We start from the raw sequence: 17,123 nt of genomic DNA on the forward strand, positions 1-17,123 counted from the left end.
AATTCCACTTTTAATTTGCAGAAAAAATAAAACATAATAGAAATGAAATGTTTTTTGGTGTTTCATAACCATATTATTTGAAATTCACATTTCACAAGTGCGTGCTTCAGTTGCTAGTTTTGTCAAGAAATGACAAAAGGTCAGCTTTGTGTTCAGGTTAAGCTTTCAGTTCCACAATGTATATAATACTGTATACTTAACTAATACATCTCGGAAGATATAGACCTAGTTCTAAGAAATATGGTCTCATATCAGACCATAATGTCAAAGACGAAATCGAACCACGTCAATGGAATTGTCGGCCGCCATGTGCGCATGCCCTGTGATTATTCAAGGAGTCGCACGATACCATTGACGGTGTAAGTTTAAAGTTGTATCACATTGGTCCCTTGGGTATCATATGTTCTTTGTTGGACTTGCATATATGTACGAACACAACGAATTACAGTTTATATGTCTGTACCTTCTTCTCACTCAATGGTTGTAGCTAACGAAATAACTACGTACAATGAAAATAACAACATCAGCCCAACTTTAAATATGCAAATAAAGCTGGCTTAATATCATCTGCTATGAACGTGTTGCCGGTTTGGACAAATAGTTTTTATTGTTGCAAAGCCGGAGTACTGGAATCAGGTGCTTGAACTGGTGTATTGAGCCTAATTTTTATAACCTTTCCACCTTACCTGTTTCAAGTCATATTGCAATGGAAGCTGTACAAATGAGAAACAATTCCCAACACAACCTTATTTAAATGATACCTTACATGAAGATATTAAGGTATGTGTTTGAGTCCTCACAAACTGCTTACAGTGGACTAATACCTTGCATGGGATAAAGGATGATGGGGGGGGGGGGGGTGAAATAGGGCCCAGTGAATTGTACTCCTTTAAGGTCTCGCTAATCGAATGATTCTGGTCGCTGCCTTCGTATTGTGTTTAGCCAGGGAGCCCCGGATATTTCACTACTACTTTCAATTCAATGAAATGTGTTTGGTTTGTTAAAACAGTTTGGCAGTTTGCCTGAATTTTGATGAGTTTGTGAATGAGTCCACGTCAGAGACCGCTAGCAGTATTATACCAATGGGAATCTCTCGAGACTTATTGTCAGTGAATGGTGTATCATACAGGAAATGACGTAAATGCAAGGTTCCACAATGGCATCTCACGCAATTATTAATACATTCACAACAATTTGACCAAACATTTTATAACTGCTATCCAATTAATAATTAGATTATGGAGGAAGTAATGAGTTGATGGCTTTCGGCAATGTTGGTGGTGGGGTGGGGCTGGGGTGTGATGGACTACACACTTCCTATGTTTTCTTTGAAGACCAATTGATCCTCCTGTTTAAATGTCTCAGGGAGGAAACACCATGTTGGTTGTTCAGTCTTCAAAATTTATGTTTCAATGACATGGACAATTAGACACCAAACTGTTACTGCTACCTAGTCACTCTCTCTTTAATATTGGCGATGCTACAGAAGACTGTGGGACATGGGTTACTCCTTATAAATTTCTACATTCCCGATCGCAAAGAAATACGTGAACAGAAATAAAGACCACAGGGCATCATTAAAAAACTGCAATGGTTACTTCATCTTACATATTATGAATTTCTAACGTTACAACTAAGTTGCACAAAATGAATTCGTTTAAGCTCAGTGGACAGCACACTAGTTTATTGGACTTGCATCGCCCCCATGACATATGCCAAAGCACCCCGCCTTCCCCATTACAGATATCACCCCACCTTCCTCGTTACAGATCTCAGAAGCAGCCCGCCTACCCCACCCACCATTACAGATATCAGAAGCAGCCCGCCTCCCCGCGTTACATATATCAGAAGCACCCCGCCACCCCGTTACAGGTATCAGAAGCAGCTCGGCTCCCATTACAGATATCAGAAGCACCCCACCTTCCCCGTTACAGATATCAGAAGCAGCCCGCCTCCCCGCGTTACATATATCAGAAGCACCCCGCCACCCCGTTACAGGTATCAGAAGCAGCTCGGCTCCCATTACAGATATCAGAAGCACCCCACCTTCCCCGTTACAGATATCAGAAGCAGCCGCCCCTCCCCCATTTCAGATACCAGAAGTATACCGCGTCCCTTTATACTGCAGACCCAGGAGCAGCCCGCCTACCATATTTACATATATCAGAAGCAGCCCGCCTTCCCATGGGTAGAGGGTAATAACGATTGCGCATGATCGTTGCATAACCAGGGTTGGGGGGGGGGGGGTAGTAAAATATCGATATTGGTACTTTACCACGCATAAGCAAGTTTACTATCGATGAGTTCACGTGACATTTCGGATGACTGTAGTTTTAGCCTAGCGTGAGAATATTTGAAACCATCAACTTTAAACCGCGTGAATACGTTCTAACCTGTAACTGACTTCTTGGAATTAGTCATAATGAAAGTTCATACTCAATTTTGAAATCCACTTACTATATTAAATTTAACAGTTCTAGAAAAGAAAAAGAAATATAAAAGTACAAATAATTTTATAAGGCCTGTTTTCATATGTTGTCTTCAGTCCCCCGAGACAGCCCAGTATCTATTCAACTCTGTGAATGCTCGCAAGAACTTAAGCCGGATTCAAAGAATCAGAAAGCGCTCTACGCTAGTGTTTACACATTCCAACTGTTTTGCTTTCACTACAAGAATGAAGGGGTGTGTCACACCATTCCTACAATCCCATTGGTTGTTGGTAAAACATGCGGACTCTGTTTACCAACTAGCGGCAGAGGGTAATCTCGAGCACCAACTAAACCTATTGATCAAGAGAATGACTATCCCCATTGAAAATGATATTTTTCTGACCTGCAGTGAGCTATAAATTGGAACACATGTATCGAACTACCTTGCTTTGCTGGGAGATACGTGAGAATTTTATGAGGCGATGTTGTCAAAATATAAATACGGGAAGCATGTTGACCTAACTTCAGAAGAAGTTTTCCTGTTTCAATCAACTCGAGTGGCCATTAGAAGTACAATATAGAGATACAGCTTTAAACTATCGTCAATCTTACGAAAGTTTCATACCGGACTCACTTAGTTACTGTGATAAACGAAACATTCAGACAAAGATAAACAACTTTTAAATTGCTACCTCTTCAGAATAGTAAACAAACATTAACAACACTGTAGTAAATATCTACCAAGGTGTTTGTTACGTATTCGTATTTGGTAGTTTCAACTGACTGTCAGACGAGATCATCAACAATGCTGGGGACGATCCGGTCGATACTAATCCTTCAATGCACGCTGTTGTTCATTCAACGGGGACTGGCTGTGCGCCCTTTCCAGACCATAGAAGGTAAGTCACTAAATTTCAGAACATTCAACTTTTTTAACTTATTAGTACCACCAAATTGACGTATCCAGATACGGAGTTGAGGGAGAGCCATTTGCCACAAATGTTACTATTGTACCATGAGTGATGACACGAATGTAGTTATGTAATATACACAACTGCGAACCGTTGTTGCGAAGTTATCAACATTCATTTTTATGGAAGGTCATAATTCAGAGAAAAGTTATGAATTAACAATTGTCGCTGGATTGTATACATTGTACACACGGCATCACCTTACATGTTCTAATCGTAGTATACATCATTTTCATCAGTTCAAATGTTTGATATGTGCGGCCAGCTGTTTCGGAGTGGGCGATTCAATATTTCGATCAATTTCCATACTTCAGGTAAATAAATGCCTTCAATTGATTCGTTTTCATTATGAACATTGTCTAAATATGTGCAGTAATTAGTGACATGTATACACGCATTGATACCAGTTATACAATGCAAATAAGGTTTCCGAATTAAGCTTTGTTACGTGCTATGGCCATGACAACTGTTTGTGAAGACGTATTCATCCCCTCCCCACCCCTCCCGGCCCCTTCCCAAGCCCTGCTCATGATGGTTGTATGTTCAGAAGCTACCATAGAACTCTGGACAGTGTTGTGTCGAATATATCGTTAGTTGCAGTATCATGAAGCTAAGTGTAGTCTACGTCATCATTCACTGTTAGATTAATACTTCTAACGATTTAACGGTTGGAATCAGGTCACTCTTAATAACGGCAAACAAACATATGAGATAAAATGTTGAAAAACTGAGTCGGATGTGTCGATTCAAAACATCAGTCAGTTATTCAGTTATTTCAAAATATCATTCAGTTATTCAAAATATCATTCAGTTATTCAAATTCAGTTATTCAAAATATCAGTCAGTTAGGAAGTTCGTTTTTTATTTGAATTCACGCGAGACCTTAGCCTTGTTTAATTATAACGCATTATTCAGCGAACATGGTAAGATTGGAAATTTGCAATCCGTGAAGTTAAAGGAATAAGATTGCCTCTCGATTAGGTACATCGTTTTGAGTGGTTATAGTACCCCTCACCTTCATTCCTGGCCAATTCGTCCCATGTCAGCACAACCCACCTCACCCCACTTCTATGAGCCTACTCTGAACATTCGAAAGATGGTAAATAAGCATATATGGTTAAGTCAAAGTTCTAGACCCAATAGTAAGTGACTGACCGGCTGGTTCAAGTTACTCGTGGAGGTTTGCTGTTTTAGATTTCTTGTCAAAGGCAAAAGGAATAAATTTTCACCCTCTCAGTTTCACGGGGTCAACAGGTTATCTCTAATGGACTCAAAATTGTCCATTTTCTCTGTGATTTATACTAGATGACTTTTGATTTGGCAATAGGTTGTGAAAATATTTCACAGTGTATAAACAATGTCTTGTAACTCTCATACATTAATAACAATTAATAAAGGGATGGTTGGTGACAGAGCTGAAAGACCAGCTCAAAATTGGTAAAAGAAAATTTCCTTTTATTCATACATCTATGTGTCTATATTTCACATAGGAAGACTGTTCTTTCTGGTTATTGAAACATTTTGGAATAAAAATTCGATGCTGTAAAATTCTTACCATTGGATTTAATGCCTGATGCCCACAATGGAGTGCTACAAATAAAGGCTGGGAATCTCTGATATTTTCTGGTTCTCACGTAATTCTTGTACACAATGTAACTCCCTTGCTCTACATTAGTCAGATAGTTATTGAAATTTTGAGCAAATTGTATGACGAGGAATCACAAAGCCAACTGGCTTTCTGGTTGTTTGTTGTTGTTGTTTATACTTGCCGGTACCATGACCTTGGTTTCCATGCCGAATTTGAAGTAAAAAATACACAAATTAGTTCAGATTTACAGGTCAAATATTACACCTGTTTGAGAGTTTGTTTTCCTGAACTGAACTCGTTTGGAATTTTCAACACTGGCACCATGCCAAGTTAGCTGCAGGGCATTGTTAAAGGACTCTAAAAGGCAGACGAATTTAACCCTAGATCCCTTTGACTCAGATAAATACCGAAGCAGTGTGTAAGGAGGTCCCTTAATTGTATTTTCACCGCAATCCCGTTAATCAGTTTAAAAACGATCAAATTAAATTACTTAGTATTAGCATGCGTGCAAAACTCACATCTAGATACATATACCTCTTTAACTTGCTAATCTGACGAATACTTCCGCCTGATATTCTTCCTTCCCGAGAAAGACTTGCTAGAATGACAAGGGCAAACGGAATCGCGTCGTCACTCAAAATGGTCTCTGATTGGTTAAAGTTTCTTGATTTCCGTCGAAGTAATGTTTCCAGTTTCCTTTCCCAAACTACTATCAGCAGTTGACAAGTTGACATCCAATGTGTTTTACCTTAATATGTTTTCTCGGTCATGGATTAACGTTGCCTTGCAGGAAGTATTAGCAGTTCCCTGGTCCGAAAAGCCAGGGAAGCAAAATTTCGATTGCTTTTAGCTGCAGAGGTCATATACGGGTTCATGGTTCAAAAGTGAGAGCAGCATATCATAGCTGGATGTTTCCTTTGTATTATTTTTTTTTACTGAATTTAATTTTCTTGAAAGTTGCCAGAGTATCCCTGCAATATGCTCAATACCAAGACTGGAAGCTACCCTGGGTAACATGAAAGTGGCTTTTCATTGACATATGCTGTTCTATTCTCTCATTTCACAGAATTCATGCAGTACTATTTCCACACAAATCATGAAGAAGATACCCCTTTGGACCTTACCACTGAGAGCATTGCATTGACTGATGATGGCACTACCATTGACTGGGTGACAACTTCTGTCCCTACTCCAACAATCCCAAGAACCCCACACCCCTTAGTAAACAGATGCTGCCAGTTGGGGCACTTCATTGCAGACGAGGTCCCTGGTAGCTGTCATTTAATAGATAACACAGAATTCATCGCTAAAAGCAGGTGTGTAATAAGAAGCCTATCGTTGTTTCTTTAACATATATGTAGCTTACTACATGAGCACATTGGGGGAGGGGCTGGGGTGGGAGAGAATCTCTTTCTATTTGATTTTTTGTCGTGCAAAAGCCAACTGTTTTCACTTAAAGTACTGTATTAGTTCACAACAAATCCTTTTGAACTCCCCAAAAGGTTGAAACCTATTACCACCCCCCCCTCTCTATGAAAGATACTTCTGTCCAGAGAAGCCCCTATAAAGTCCCCAGAAAGTTTATGTGTAAATTCATGATGTTCACTTTAATCTACTAGGGGACTGACCCTGGTTGTAACTCTCCATTTGTCCCTACTCCCACACCATAAGCCCCCATCATGCATGATTTTATAATTCAGCATTGCCCTGGTATCCTGCGGTCAGCTCTGAGCACTTTCCTGTACATTGTGTACAGGATGGTTACATGCAGTATATAGCTTACATGTGTTCTCTCTCACCTCAGAAATCGTCCATGGGACAACAACCATAGACAACAGTCCTCACTTGGAAACTCATACGCCGCAAGACGCCATCATCATGTATTTGAGACGTGTGCATCCAGTCTTGCTAGAGAACTAAGAGATGAGTTCATGAGATGTTGTAAGGCACGAACTCTCCCACCTACAGACATTTTAGTCACTTTGCAGGTTGCAAAGCCTGGACAAAGAAAACACCATTCAAGATATGGGTCAAAGAATAGAAGATGGTTGTGACTGTACACATAGTAAACTGAGACACAGAAGAACTGACAGAACACTACAAAACATTACCTTGGAAATGGTCACTGGCCAAAAACAAATTGACTTCTCAGTCAGATGATCTGCTGTGAATATGCCAGCTTTGCCTGCTCGCTAAATACCTGGCTTACTTCTCCAATTCGATGACCAGCAAGAATATTGGTTGGATTTAAATAATCAGATCCTCCGCCCCTAAAAGAACTGCTTCATATCTCAGTGCGCTTCAAGTGTCCGTTGGAGTTTTACTGGGAGCAAACTTTACAGTAGACATAAGGGAGCATTTATTCCTTGGCACAGCAAAATGAATTTATGCCTCTATGATGGTTCGTGTGTGTGTGGCTCTAGCTTAACTAAAAAAATACATGGTGGTTTAACTCCTTTTTGGCATGTGGATCTGCTGAAGTGAGAAAAAGAACCTTACTGTATTTGTAGAGGGCAAAGGTCACTTGAGGTCATCAGAGGTGTACATCTGTTACCACAATAACTCAAAAGTAAAGCTTGAATATACTTCATGAACAGTGTTCAGACTGAGTAACTGAAGTGTAAAGCTATGGAGGTGAAAGATCATATGAGGTCAACAGAAATCAGTCTAAAGACTTAACACACACGACAACTCCAAGGTGAATGCCTAGATGGACTTGGTGTGTAGGTCAACAGTCAATGTAAGGAAGGATCTTAATGACTAAATTTAACAGTGGTCTATATTTGGTGCGCAGTGTTACATTAAATGAAATGCGTCTAGGAATCACTAAGCCTGTCGGATTTCTATTTTTTCTTTAAGAAATGGAATTGTCATTTAAGTGTCTTCTCACATTTTGTGTTTACGTTTTGCATGGTGTAAAGAAAATTAATTTGGGTCTGATTTATATGTAGCATGTATTTAGTATCCCAACATGTACAGACATGCAGTTTTTTAAAGAAATTATTTATTGCATACTATACTTGTACAGAGATGTAAAAATATAAATTGTATTAATTTTGATAAATACCATTTTTGTGTACTTTACTTTCAGTAATTACTCCATCTCATACCGTGATTGATACGGTGACAAAATATATGGCAAGTATGATTCAAATGCTTGGGATATAGGGTGTGGGAGGTGAGGGGAGGGATAGGTGGGGAAGCCATCTGTTTGGCATTTAGTTGTTAAATTATGGAACTTGTTGCATATTCCATAACAGCCCCCCAGTCATGGTGCCCACCCCACCATCCCCGGACGGATGCGGTAAAATAAACTTGAAACTTTCTCCCTTACATCCAACATTTCCTATATTTGGGTAATATTAGGCTAACAAAATGCAAAACCTTCTGGGGACTGGCTCTTGATCACCAAAACAGGGCTTTGAAATACATTCCGGTCAAATTGGAATCTCTAGAGTTTATTTCTGTGCTTTAGTTAAAATAGCTACAAGAGAAAAGTCTGAACGCCACTGCAGCTTCCAGGCTTGGAATACCTTCCAAAGAAGTTTAATTCCTCGTTCTGACATGTGCTTTAAAGTCGCAGCGAGAGAACAAGAAATATCTCAATTCCAACCATTTCCAAGGACTCCAAGCCCTGGACCCCCCCCCCCTCGGGGCTTTGAAATAAATTACATCAATACTGAAGTTCTCTATTCAGCATGTATTTTTGTTTCAAGCTTGCTACGACTGAATACAAGATAAATCTGAAAACACCTGAGCTTCTGGGGACTTGGCCTATGGACCATCACTTCGGGCCATAAAATGCATTCCAGAGTAATGTTAGCGTAATTGCTCATTCTGTTATGTATTTTTGCGCTCAAAAATCGCTACAAAGAACTGTAGGAGAGTGCTGCAGCTTCTAGGGCCATGCCCTCCCAGCTAACAATACCAGTGTACAGCTATAATTATAACGGAAGTTGATCAGATATCACAAGTTTTAATTAAAAATATTTAGAATTTAATATTTGGTTCACTGATAAAGTGCGGGGTGGGGGAGGAGAGGTCTGGGCGTGCTCCCTAGCCCTCTATATTTTCCTGTGATGTGCTCTTTATAGAGGTGCATTTTTTGCACTTCCAATATTTCCCCAAAACTGCTTACTTGCTGTCCACTATAACTAAGGAAGTCTGTGCCCTGGTAGCTAGCTTATATGCCAATCCATGCACTCCTGAGTCAAATAAAGGTTGAAATATCAGCCTGTGGCATCACCAGGGCAGTGTGAAAGTCATTACTACAATCAGGGTCATGCCCTCCCCCAACCCGAGTTTTGGGCCCTGGAGTTGCATGCGAAAACTATAAATTGCTCTTGGTTGAAAAACCCACCTTACTCTGCCCCGACCTGGTATCGAACCCGGAACCTCCCGATTGCTAAGCCTCATTGCTTCAAATGCCACCGCCTTATCCACTCTGCCAAAGCACCCATATATGGGCTGTCTTTTAATAAAAGACGGGGATATGGGCTTTCATTTTATATCGTTTGAATTGTATTAAGGCCTTACATGAAATCTGACCTAAACCAATTTGTGCAAAAATTTACACTACATAAGGTTATCATACCATGCATATATGAGCTCCTTTGATGTGCAGGTTCTGGAGATACATTTTTGAGATTTTCACATTTTGCCCTCAGCTGACCCCAAATGACCTCCACTAAAAACAATAGGGTTCCTGTACTCATTGTAGGGAAGCCACATGCCAAATATGAGAACTGCAGAGGTTACCTACATTGAGATACATGCTAGGACCTCACATACACACGCCCAGTCTACTCCATAGGTTTCTTGCCTGACTACAGCAAGTAACCAAAAAGGGGGCACTTCTAATTAATGAAACATGACATCTTTGATGTTTTTGACAACACTGGGAACATGCCCCTCCCCTTATGCTATCTTATTGTGGTATGTAAAGAGTTATCTATTTGCAGTTAGAAATAGTGAAGTTTGACCATCAATATGAGCAAAAGACTTAAACTTGTTGTTTTCAAGTTTTTATGACAAATGGTTGTGTATTTAATCCCTGCTTTATATGAAGCTGTTAAAAAGAGAACATTTTTGAGATTCACTAAAGTGTTCTAACACAAACTATTAGGCCTAGAAGAAAGAAAGAACATTATTTTTAGTGTGATACTGTTTGACAAAATCATGCAATTTAAAATGTATATAAGGCACCTCTTTGGCAGGCCTTGAATTCTTATATATTTAGAGTTTGGTAGTTAAGACAATAAAGCACATGCAAGCACATACATTATTCATCTTAAGGGGCATCCATCAAGTTTAGTATGCAAGTTAATGTCTGTATATTTTATTTTGTATTCAAATTAAAAAGTTGAAGGGCCAATATAAGATATAAGTGATTAACGGTCCGTTAGTAGTGGCCAGTAAGGTCCCAAGAACTCATCCCAGTAGTGACCAGTAAGGTCCCCAGAACTTATCCCAGTGGTGGCCAGTAAGGTCCCAAGAACTTATCCCAGTAGTGACCAGTAAGGTCCCCAGAACTTATCCCAGTAGTGACCAGTAAGGTCCCCAGAACTTATCCCAGTAGTGGCCAGTAAGGTCCCAAGAACTTATCCCAGTAGTGACCAGTAAGGTCCCAAGAACTTATCCCAGTAGTGGCCAGTAAGGTCCCAAGAACTTATCCCAATAGTGGCCAGTAAGGTCCCCAGAACTTATCCCAATAGTGGCCAGTAAGGTCCCAAGAACTTATCCCAGTAGTGACCAGTAAGGTCCCCAGAACTTATCCCAATAGTGGCCAGTAAGGTCCCCAGAACTTATCCCAGTAGTGGCCAGTAAGGTCCCAAGAACTTATCCCAGCAGTGACCAGCAAAGTCCCCAGAACTTATCCCAGTAGTGGCCAGTAAAGTCCACAGAACTTATCCAGTAGTGGCTAGTAAGGGTCCCCAGAACCTATCCCAGTAGTGCCAGTAGTGGCCAGTAAGGTCCCCAGATCTATCCAAGTAGTGGCCAGTAAGCTACCCAGAACTTATCCTGTCAAACCTATAGAAAGAACTTAGTAAGAGTACTTCCTTATGATCCTTCAAATATTTCCTGATTTGGTACATCATCTATACCTTCAACTTATTTACTACCTCTTCACATATCGTAAATATTTGAGTGATTTTAATGAACAAATATTAGTTTTGTTAACAAACTCTGATAATTGAGTAAATGAAGGTTATTCTGACCACAAACTTGCCAGGATCTTTTTAAACAGAGATTGTCAACCTTCTATGGCCCTGATGAAACGGATGGGGTTCTGAAAAGCAAATGAATTGACGTAAAGAGCTCTTGAACTTCAGGTGTAGCTACAATCTTGACGTTTGAGAACACTTCTATAAAATTGTTGAAATCGAGGAAGATTTATGCAAAGTCATGAAGGTAAAACAGTAAAGTCGAGGCCAACTGGGAGGTATCAACATGGCTGAAAAATTTCAACCAATACAGATTGAGACTAGGATGTTAAATTAAATCCTCTTTGGTGAGGATATTATCAGTCAAATCTCAAAAAGGTCTGTCATGTGAGCAGAATGGCTATTGTAGTGTATAAGTATAACCAATGATGAATAATGGGTCTGCTAAGACCATGGCCCAGTATCAGGTCACAGTCTGATACCTCATCAACATCATAAGCAGAATGGCTATACAAACATCAATTATGGCTATTGCAAACAATTTCTGAGATGTTGCATCCTGGGACGCAAGTTTAAAATCCTATTCAAAATTAGGAAACACTGGTATGATATTACTACTGCTATAGCTTGCACTACAAAGTAACAAAACAGAAAACCAGAAGGCTTTGTGATTCCTTGCCACAACATTTCTTCTCAATTTCTTGACTGATTCAGAACAAGTTGGTGTTAACAAGTATAAAAGAATTTAGACTTTGACATCTGTTGATCTCAAATAACATTTGATCTTCCCCAGTAACGAAATAAGCTGAGAGATAACCAAGGGGCACCTACTGTACACACTAAGTGTGAGATTCATCAAAGCTGGAATTATTGAGTTCTAGCTTGCTTACAATGTTTTCAATCTTGCTTCTCATTGACGTCAAATGACCTATAATAAAACAGCATAGTGCTCATTGAGGGGTACATACCTACCCACTTTCACATTCACAAACACTACAGAAGTTCAATAAGATTCTTTACAAAGTTTTCATATTTTGACCAAGTGCTATTGACTGCAAATCACATTTAACCTCTGGCGATAACAAAGCAGCCATGCATTTACTTAATTGGGTGAGTTATCATGCTTAGGAGCTAGGGCACATATGCACGCACATATACAAATTCTTCCTTTTATTCATCATTCTCATTTTGGGTACTTTTCCATAAATGTTGCTTTTAAAGTTGACATTTGGCATAAGAGACTGTACCCCTGTGAACGTCCTTGACTGACATTGGTGCGGACTTTACCATATCCTATATCTACCAACAGATGTAGGCAATCAAAACACTATATGGGGTATCAGGTAAAATGTAGCCCTGAACAGCTGATACCTTGTCATATATATGATAAACAAATTCAACAACTTAGGACAGAAAAGCAAGACGGTATAATTCTTGGAAATGCTTGGCTATGAGCGATATGGAATGAGAATGCTATATTGAAATCTAAATACTAATTCTTCATTACAACTAAATACCACCAAAAAGCTTATCTGGATTGGGTTTTGAAGGAGCCTTAGAAGGGAAAGCAACAAGCCCTATGTTTACCAACATAGACCTGTCAATGCAGTCCACAGTGAGATATCATAGAGCTTTACATGTAAATTTAGCAAGGATCAATTTCACTTGATGCAGTCCAATAAGCAGCAAGGAAGGGACATTTTCAAGAGAAAAAAACAATAAAGATCAGGCAGTATCTACTCCCACACAAGTAACTGTTTGTGGGTTAGTATACTGCCAGCAACCTGCAGTGTTTGGCTACTAACATGATCATTATTTCAACGGTGAAGATAATTATAACGTTCCTTTGTTGATCATGAATACTTGGCATACACAGCTCCATGTTGCCTGTGTGGCCACTTGGGACCTTCAGGCATGTAATAACACCTCCAAAACCTTCCAAACTTGAAAGTAAGATCTGCTACTCGCAAAGTCTCTGTTTTTCGTTGCATTTCCCGTAATATTGCTTTAGACTGGTAGACTGTTGTATTATCCTGACGACCAGACCTACAGATAAAAGAAAGACAAAAAACATAAAATAAGGGCAAAAAACAAATCCAGGAGTAAACCAGAATGCCAACAGTCTTTAGTGATTTTTTGGCACATTTAATACAAGCAGAGTTTTTAGGTTTTGAATTTTGGCCATTGTTCTTGCACAAAGTTCAGTATGAGTTCATCCAAACTTTGCTTTTGAAGTTATCATGCTTACAAGGCTTTCAGCCTTTGACCTCTGCTGACCTAGAATGACCATTCACACCCACAACAATAGGGTTGTTGTATTCACTAACAGTTAATTTAAAATGTTCATCCAAGCTTTTAGAATTATCATATTTACAAGTTACTCAGATTTTGACTGAGAAAGTGACTTCAACTGATCTTTGACCTTGACCAAAAACACTTTAAGGTTTGTGTTTCTCCTGAAAATTCTCCCTAAGTTGGATCTGCATACCAAGTATGAAGTTTAACCACAATGTCCTTTAACATGTCTACAAGTCAAGGGTCATATACACTCACACACACATAGCCATCACCTTTGGTGAAGGATTAAAAAACTCGAAATTAGGAGAAATAAACCCGAGCCTTTTCTGCTTAGAGATACCTGTTTTGCAGTACGCTCTTTTCGACAAAAGCAACAGATATGCTGGAAACATTTCTTTCAAACTTAAAATTTGATTCAATTGTCACCAATTGCATTGACCGTTTTGTTTGAATTCAGAGAGTTCCTGCTTGTTTTGTGACGTAAGCGAGCCACATATTGCATTTTAACATATTGAACTAACATTTCCTATGCGCTGTTCACGATAACTAAGGCAATATCTAGTCAAATGTTTCTTCTGAAACACCTTTCCGGGCTCGGAAATTTTTGAAAAAAAGAGAACTTGGATGCATTTGGACTTGACTGGCACTATCAAATCGAGCCTGAATACACCGTGGAGCAACTGAGACAATGAGACCCTGATCTTGCCAAACAGATCACATCTGTGGCCGACACTGGCAGTTACTATGATGATAATAGTACTCATGCCAACACTAGTAACAGTCCTGGAAGGAGGGGCAAGCCTGCTGCTATAGTGCTATGTTGGTAAACAATCGGATTGGAAATGTGTCATGCGCAGCCGCGGATCGTATGTATACTCGAAAACATTCGTTGTCATGTTGTATAGACTTAGGGTGGCAAAACTACGCTATGCACGGCCTACACGCACTCAATCTACATATGAATAAGCACATGCATGATACAGGACTGGAAGTTCATGAGAGATTGCATGTGACGTAATGAGGTCACCAGATATCTCGGGTCATTGTTGATGCGGGAATGTTTACATTGCAAAATTGATCTTGTTGTCCGGATCAGATCCTTGTCTCTGCCAGCATTAAATAGGAGGATCAGATCCAGATCTGAACTGCATTTACACTACAGCCATGATCTTGACATTAGGATCAGATCCTGACATAGCGATCTGTTCTGGATCTAGTTTACAAGCACCCTAAGAAACAAGTTCTGAGGTATAATCAGGAGGTAAAACTTAAGCCCAAGTGATAACATATAAGATAGCAATTGGAATTCCTTACATTTTTGAGAACTAACTGTACTAGGCTATACATACACTCTACAAGTTCTGAACTGTAGGAAGGGTAAGGCAAACAAACGCCTACAAAGGATCACCTAGCTACCAAGTCAGTGATAACATCCTGCAGCATGCAAACATCACCAAGGAGCTTAACATCAGAACTCAAACAGATTCTGCAATTAATAACATTTCTTATTCCTGTATAAGGATTATAAATGACTTGTAAGATCATGGAAACTATGTTTACGATTAACATGTATCTACTCTATGTGATCTTCCAGAAAACCAATCCAATTGAAGACAATTTAGGCAGATTTCTTCTTTTATTAGTACACTGTTTGTGATAATCTGGCTGATTACAGAAACTAATCTTATCTCCATATTCAACAACTTAAGACTTCCTGCGTCATTGATTCCCTGTGATTGGAAGAAAGACCAAAATACCTTGACTGTGCGTCAGCGTGAAGGTTTTTCAAATAACACACATATTAGCTGGCCATTATTTGCTACTTGATTAGATTAGAGGTGTATACTAGAGTACATTACTCTCCAACTTATAGCAACTGGTTGAAACAAAATATCTGTCTTAGTGGACAAATTTATTAAATAGAAAGCCAGTTGGCCAATTTGCTCAAAATTCAAAATAAATATCTGACTAATGTAGAGCAAGTGAGTTAAATTTGTCCAAGAGTTAAATGTGAACCAGAAAAGGTTTGTTGAAATCCCTTATGGGCATCAACTGTGTTATTCACTTATAAGGATTTTACAGTACAGAATTGTAAACTAAAATGTTTCAATATCCAGAAAGAAAAGTCTTCTATGTAAAATATATTTCCCAAATTTGAACTAGCAATCTCTTTAATAATTGTTGAAAGTTACATGACAATGTAAACTGTGAAATATTATTGAGAAATTGGCCAAATTTTCCATTATTTGAGATAACCTTTTGACACCTTCAGCCAGTTTGTGCCCATTTGAGATAACCTGTTGACCCCTTGAGGCTCAGAGGAAAAACTGATAGGAGATTTAAGTGCATGTTTAAAGCAAAAGTATGAACTCTAAAGCAAATTTCTTTACCTGGATGCCTGATAAGTTTTGTTGAAGACCTATAGAGCCCCTTCACAGAACTAAACTGAACTGAATTTGACTGAACTATGTTCACCAAAGGAAAACCATAGCATTAAAGAATTCACAGATTAGTTGTAGCTTTTTGGATTTATCCTGTTTAAAAATGATTTATCATGTTTAAAAAGTTTTCAGACTTTGATGCCTGTTGACCCTATGTGACCTTTTAACTCTACCAATATCAATAGCATTCTTGCACTTACCAAGCTGGATCTGCATACCTGTATCATGTATGAAGTTCAACAATGATGTACTCTTTGAGTTATCATGTTCACAAAGTTTTCAGACTATGACCTCTGTTGACCCCATGTGACCATTGAACTTCACAGAAAAATTCCAAAACTTTCTGGTTTGGATATAAGCTTACCTGTCACACCACAACCTTAGCACTTGTTCTACCCTTCCTTCTCATTCTACCATCCAAAGTGCAAGCATCTTGCCTGTTGACCCCAAATGACCATTGAACTTCACTGAAAACAATAGGCTTCTTGTACTCAATGTTAGAATATGGTACTGACAAACTTCTCAGTTTCAAAAACTCTGTTGTCATATTATTTGTTTGGGAAGGGTAATGTCCTGCGGGGGGGGGGGGGGGGGGGGGAGGGGACGTCAATGTCCTGCGGGGGGAGGGGACGTCAATGTCCTGCGGGGGGGACGACAATATATCAGTCAATGCTAGAAATCTCTTCAATCCATACTTCATAATTGTATTCAACCTTAACTGCCCACATAGTGTTCACATATTGTTTAACCCTCACTGCCAACATAGTATTCACATATTGTTTAACCCTAACTGCCTACGTAGTGTTCACATAGTGTTTAACCCTAACTGCCTACATAGTGTTCACATAGTGTTTAACCCTCACTGCCTACATAGTGTTCACATAGTGTTCAACCCTCACTGCCTACATAGTATTCACATAGTGTTCAACCCTCACTGCCTACGTAGTGTTCACATAGTGTTCGACCCTCACTGCCTACATAGTGTTCACATAGTGTTTAACCCTAACTGCCTACATAGTGTTCACATAGTGTTCAACCCTCACTGCCTAGTGTTCACATAGTGTTCAACCCTCACTGCCTACATAGTGTTCACAGAGTGTTCAACCCTCACTGCCTACATAGTGTTCACATAGTGTTGAACCCTCACTGCCTACATAGTGTCCACATAGTGTTCACAACCCTCACTGCCTACATAGTGTCCACATAGTATTCAACCCTCACTGCCTACATAG

General features: G+C 39.4%; 2 protein-coding genes across 2 annotated transcripts in view; one reads left to right on the top strand and one right to left on the bottom strand.

The window, feature by feature from the left end:
- The first annotated feature begins 2,915 nt into the window (after positions 1 to 2,915).
- LOC139959414 (uncharacterized) lies at positions 2,916 to 8,052 on the top strand. The gene is made up of 3 exons (XM_071957006.1): positions 2,916 to 3,328; positions 6,055 to 6,304; positions 6,793 to 8,052. The coding sequence occupies exons 1-3, from the start codon at positions 3,235 to 3,237 to the stop codon at positions 7,040 to 7,042; spliced, it is 594 nt and encodes a 197-aa protein (XP_071813107.1). The 5' UTR covers positions 2,916 to 3,234; the 3' UTR covers positions 7,043 to 8,052.
- LOC139959410 (uncharacterized) overlaps positions 7,973 to 17,123 on the bottom strand; it is a 34,921-nt gene continuing 25,770 nt past the window's right edge. Inside the window, exon 6 of the mRNA XM_071957002.1 lies at positions 7,973 to 13,198. The gene's annotated coding sequence lies outside the window, so the exon portion shown is untranslated. The remainder of the gene's footprint in view (positions 13,199 to 17,123) is intronic.

This window comes from Apostichopus japonicus, chromosome 19 (assembly GCF_037975245.1).
Source record: "Apostichopus japonicus isolate 1M-3 chromosome 19, ASM3797524v1, whole genome shotgun sequence".
Taxonomy (NCBI): Eukaryota; Metazoa; Echinodermata; class Holothuroidea; order Aspidochirotida; family Stichopodidae; genus Apostichopus; species Apostichopus japonicus.

Coding starts and splice junctions, on each gene's coding strand:
- LOC139959414 (XM_071957006.1), top strand. CDS start 3,235: ATGCTGGGGACGATCCGGTCGATACTAATCCTTCAATGCACGCTGTTG. Junction 3,329..6,054: donor CCCTTTCCAGACCATAGAAG/GTAAGTCACTAA, acceptor CTCATTTCACAG/AATTCATGCAGTACTATTTC. Junction 6,305..6,792: donor GAATTCATCGCTAAAAGCAG/GTGTGTAATAAG, acceptor CTCTCACCTCAG/AAATCGTCCATGGGACAACA.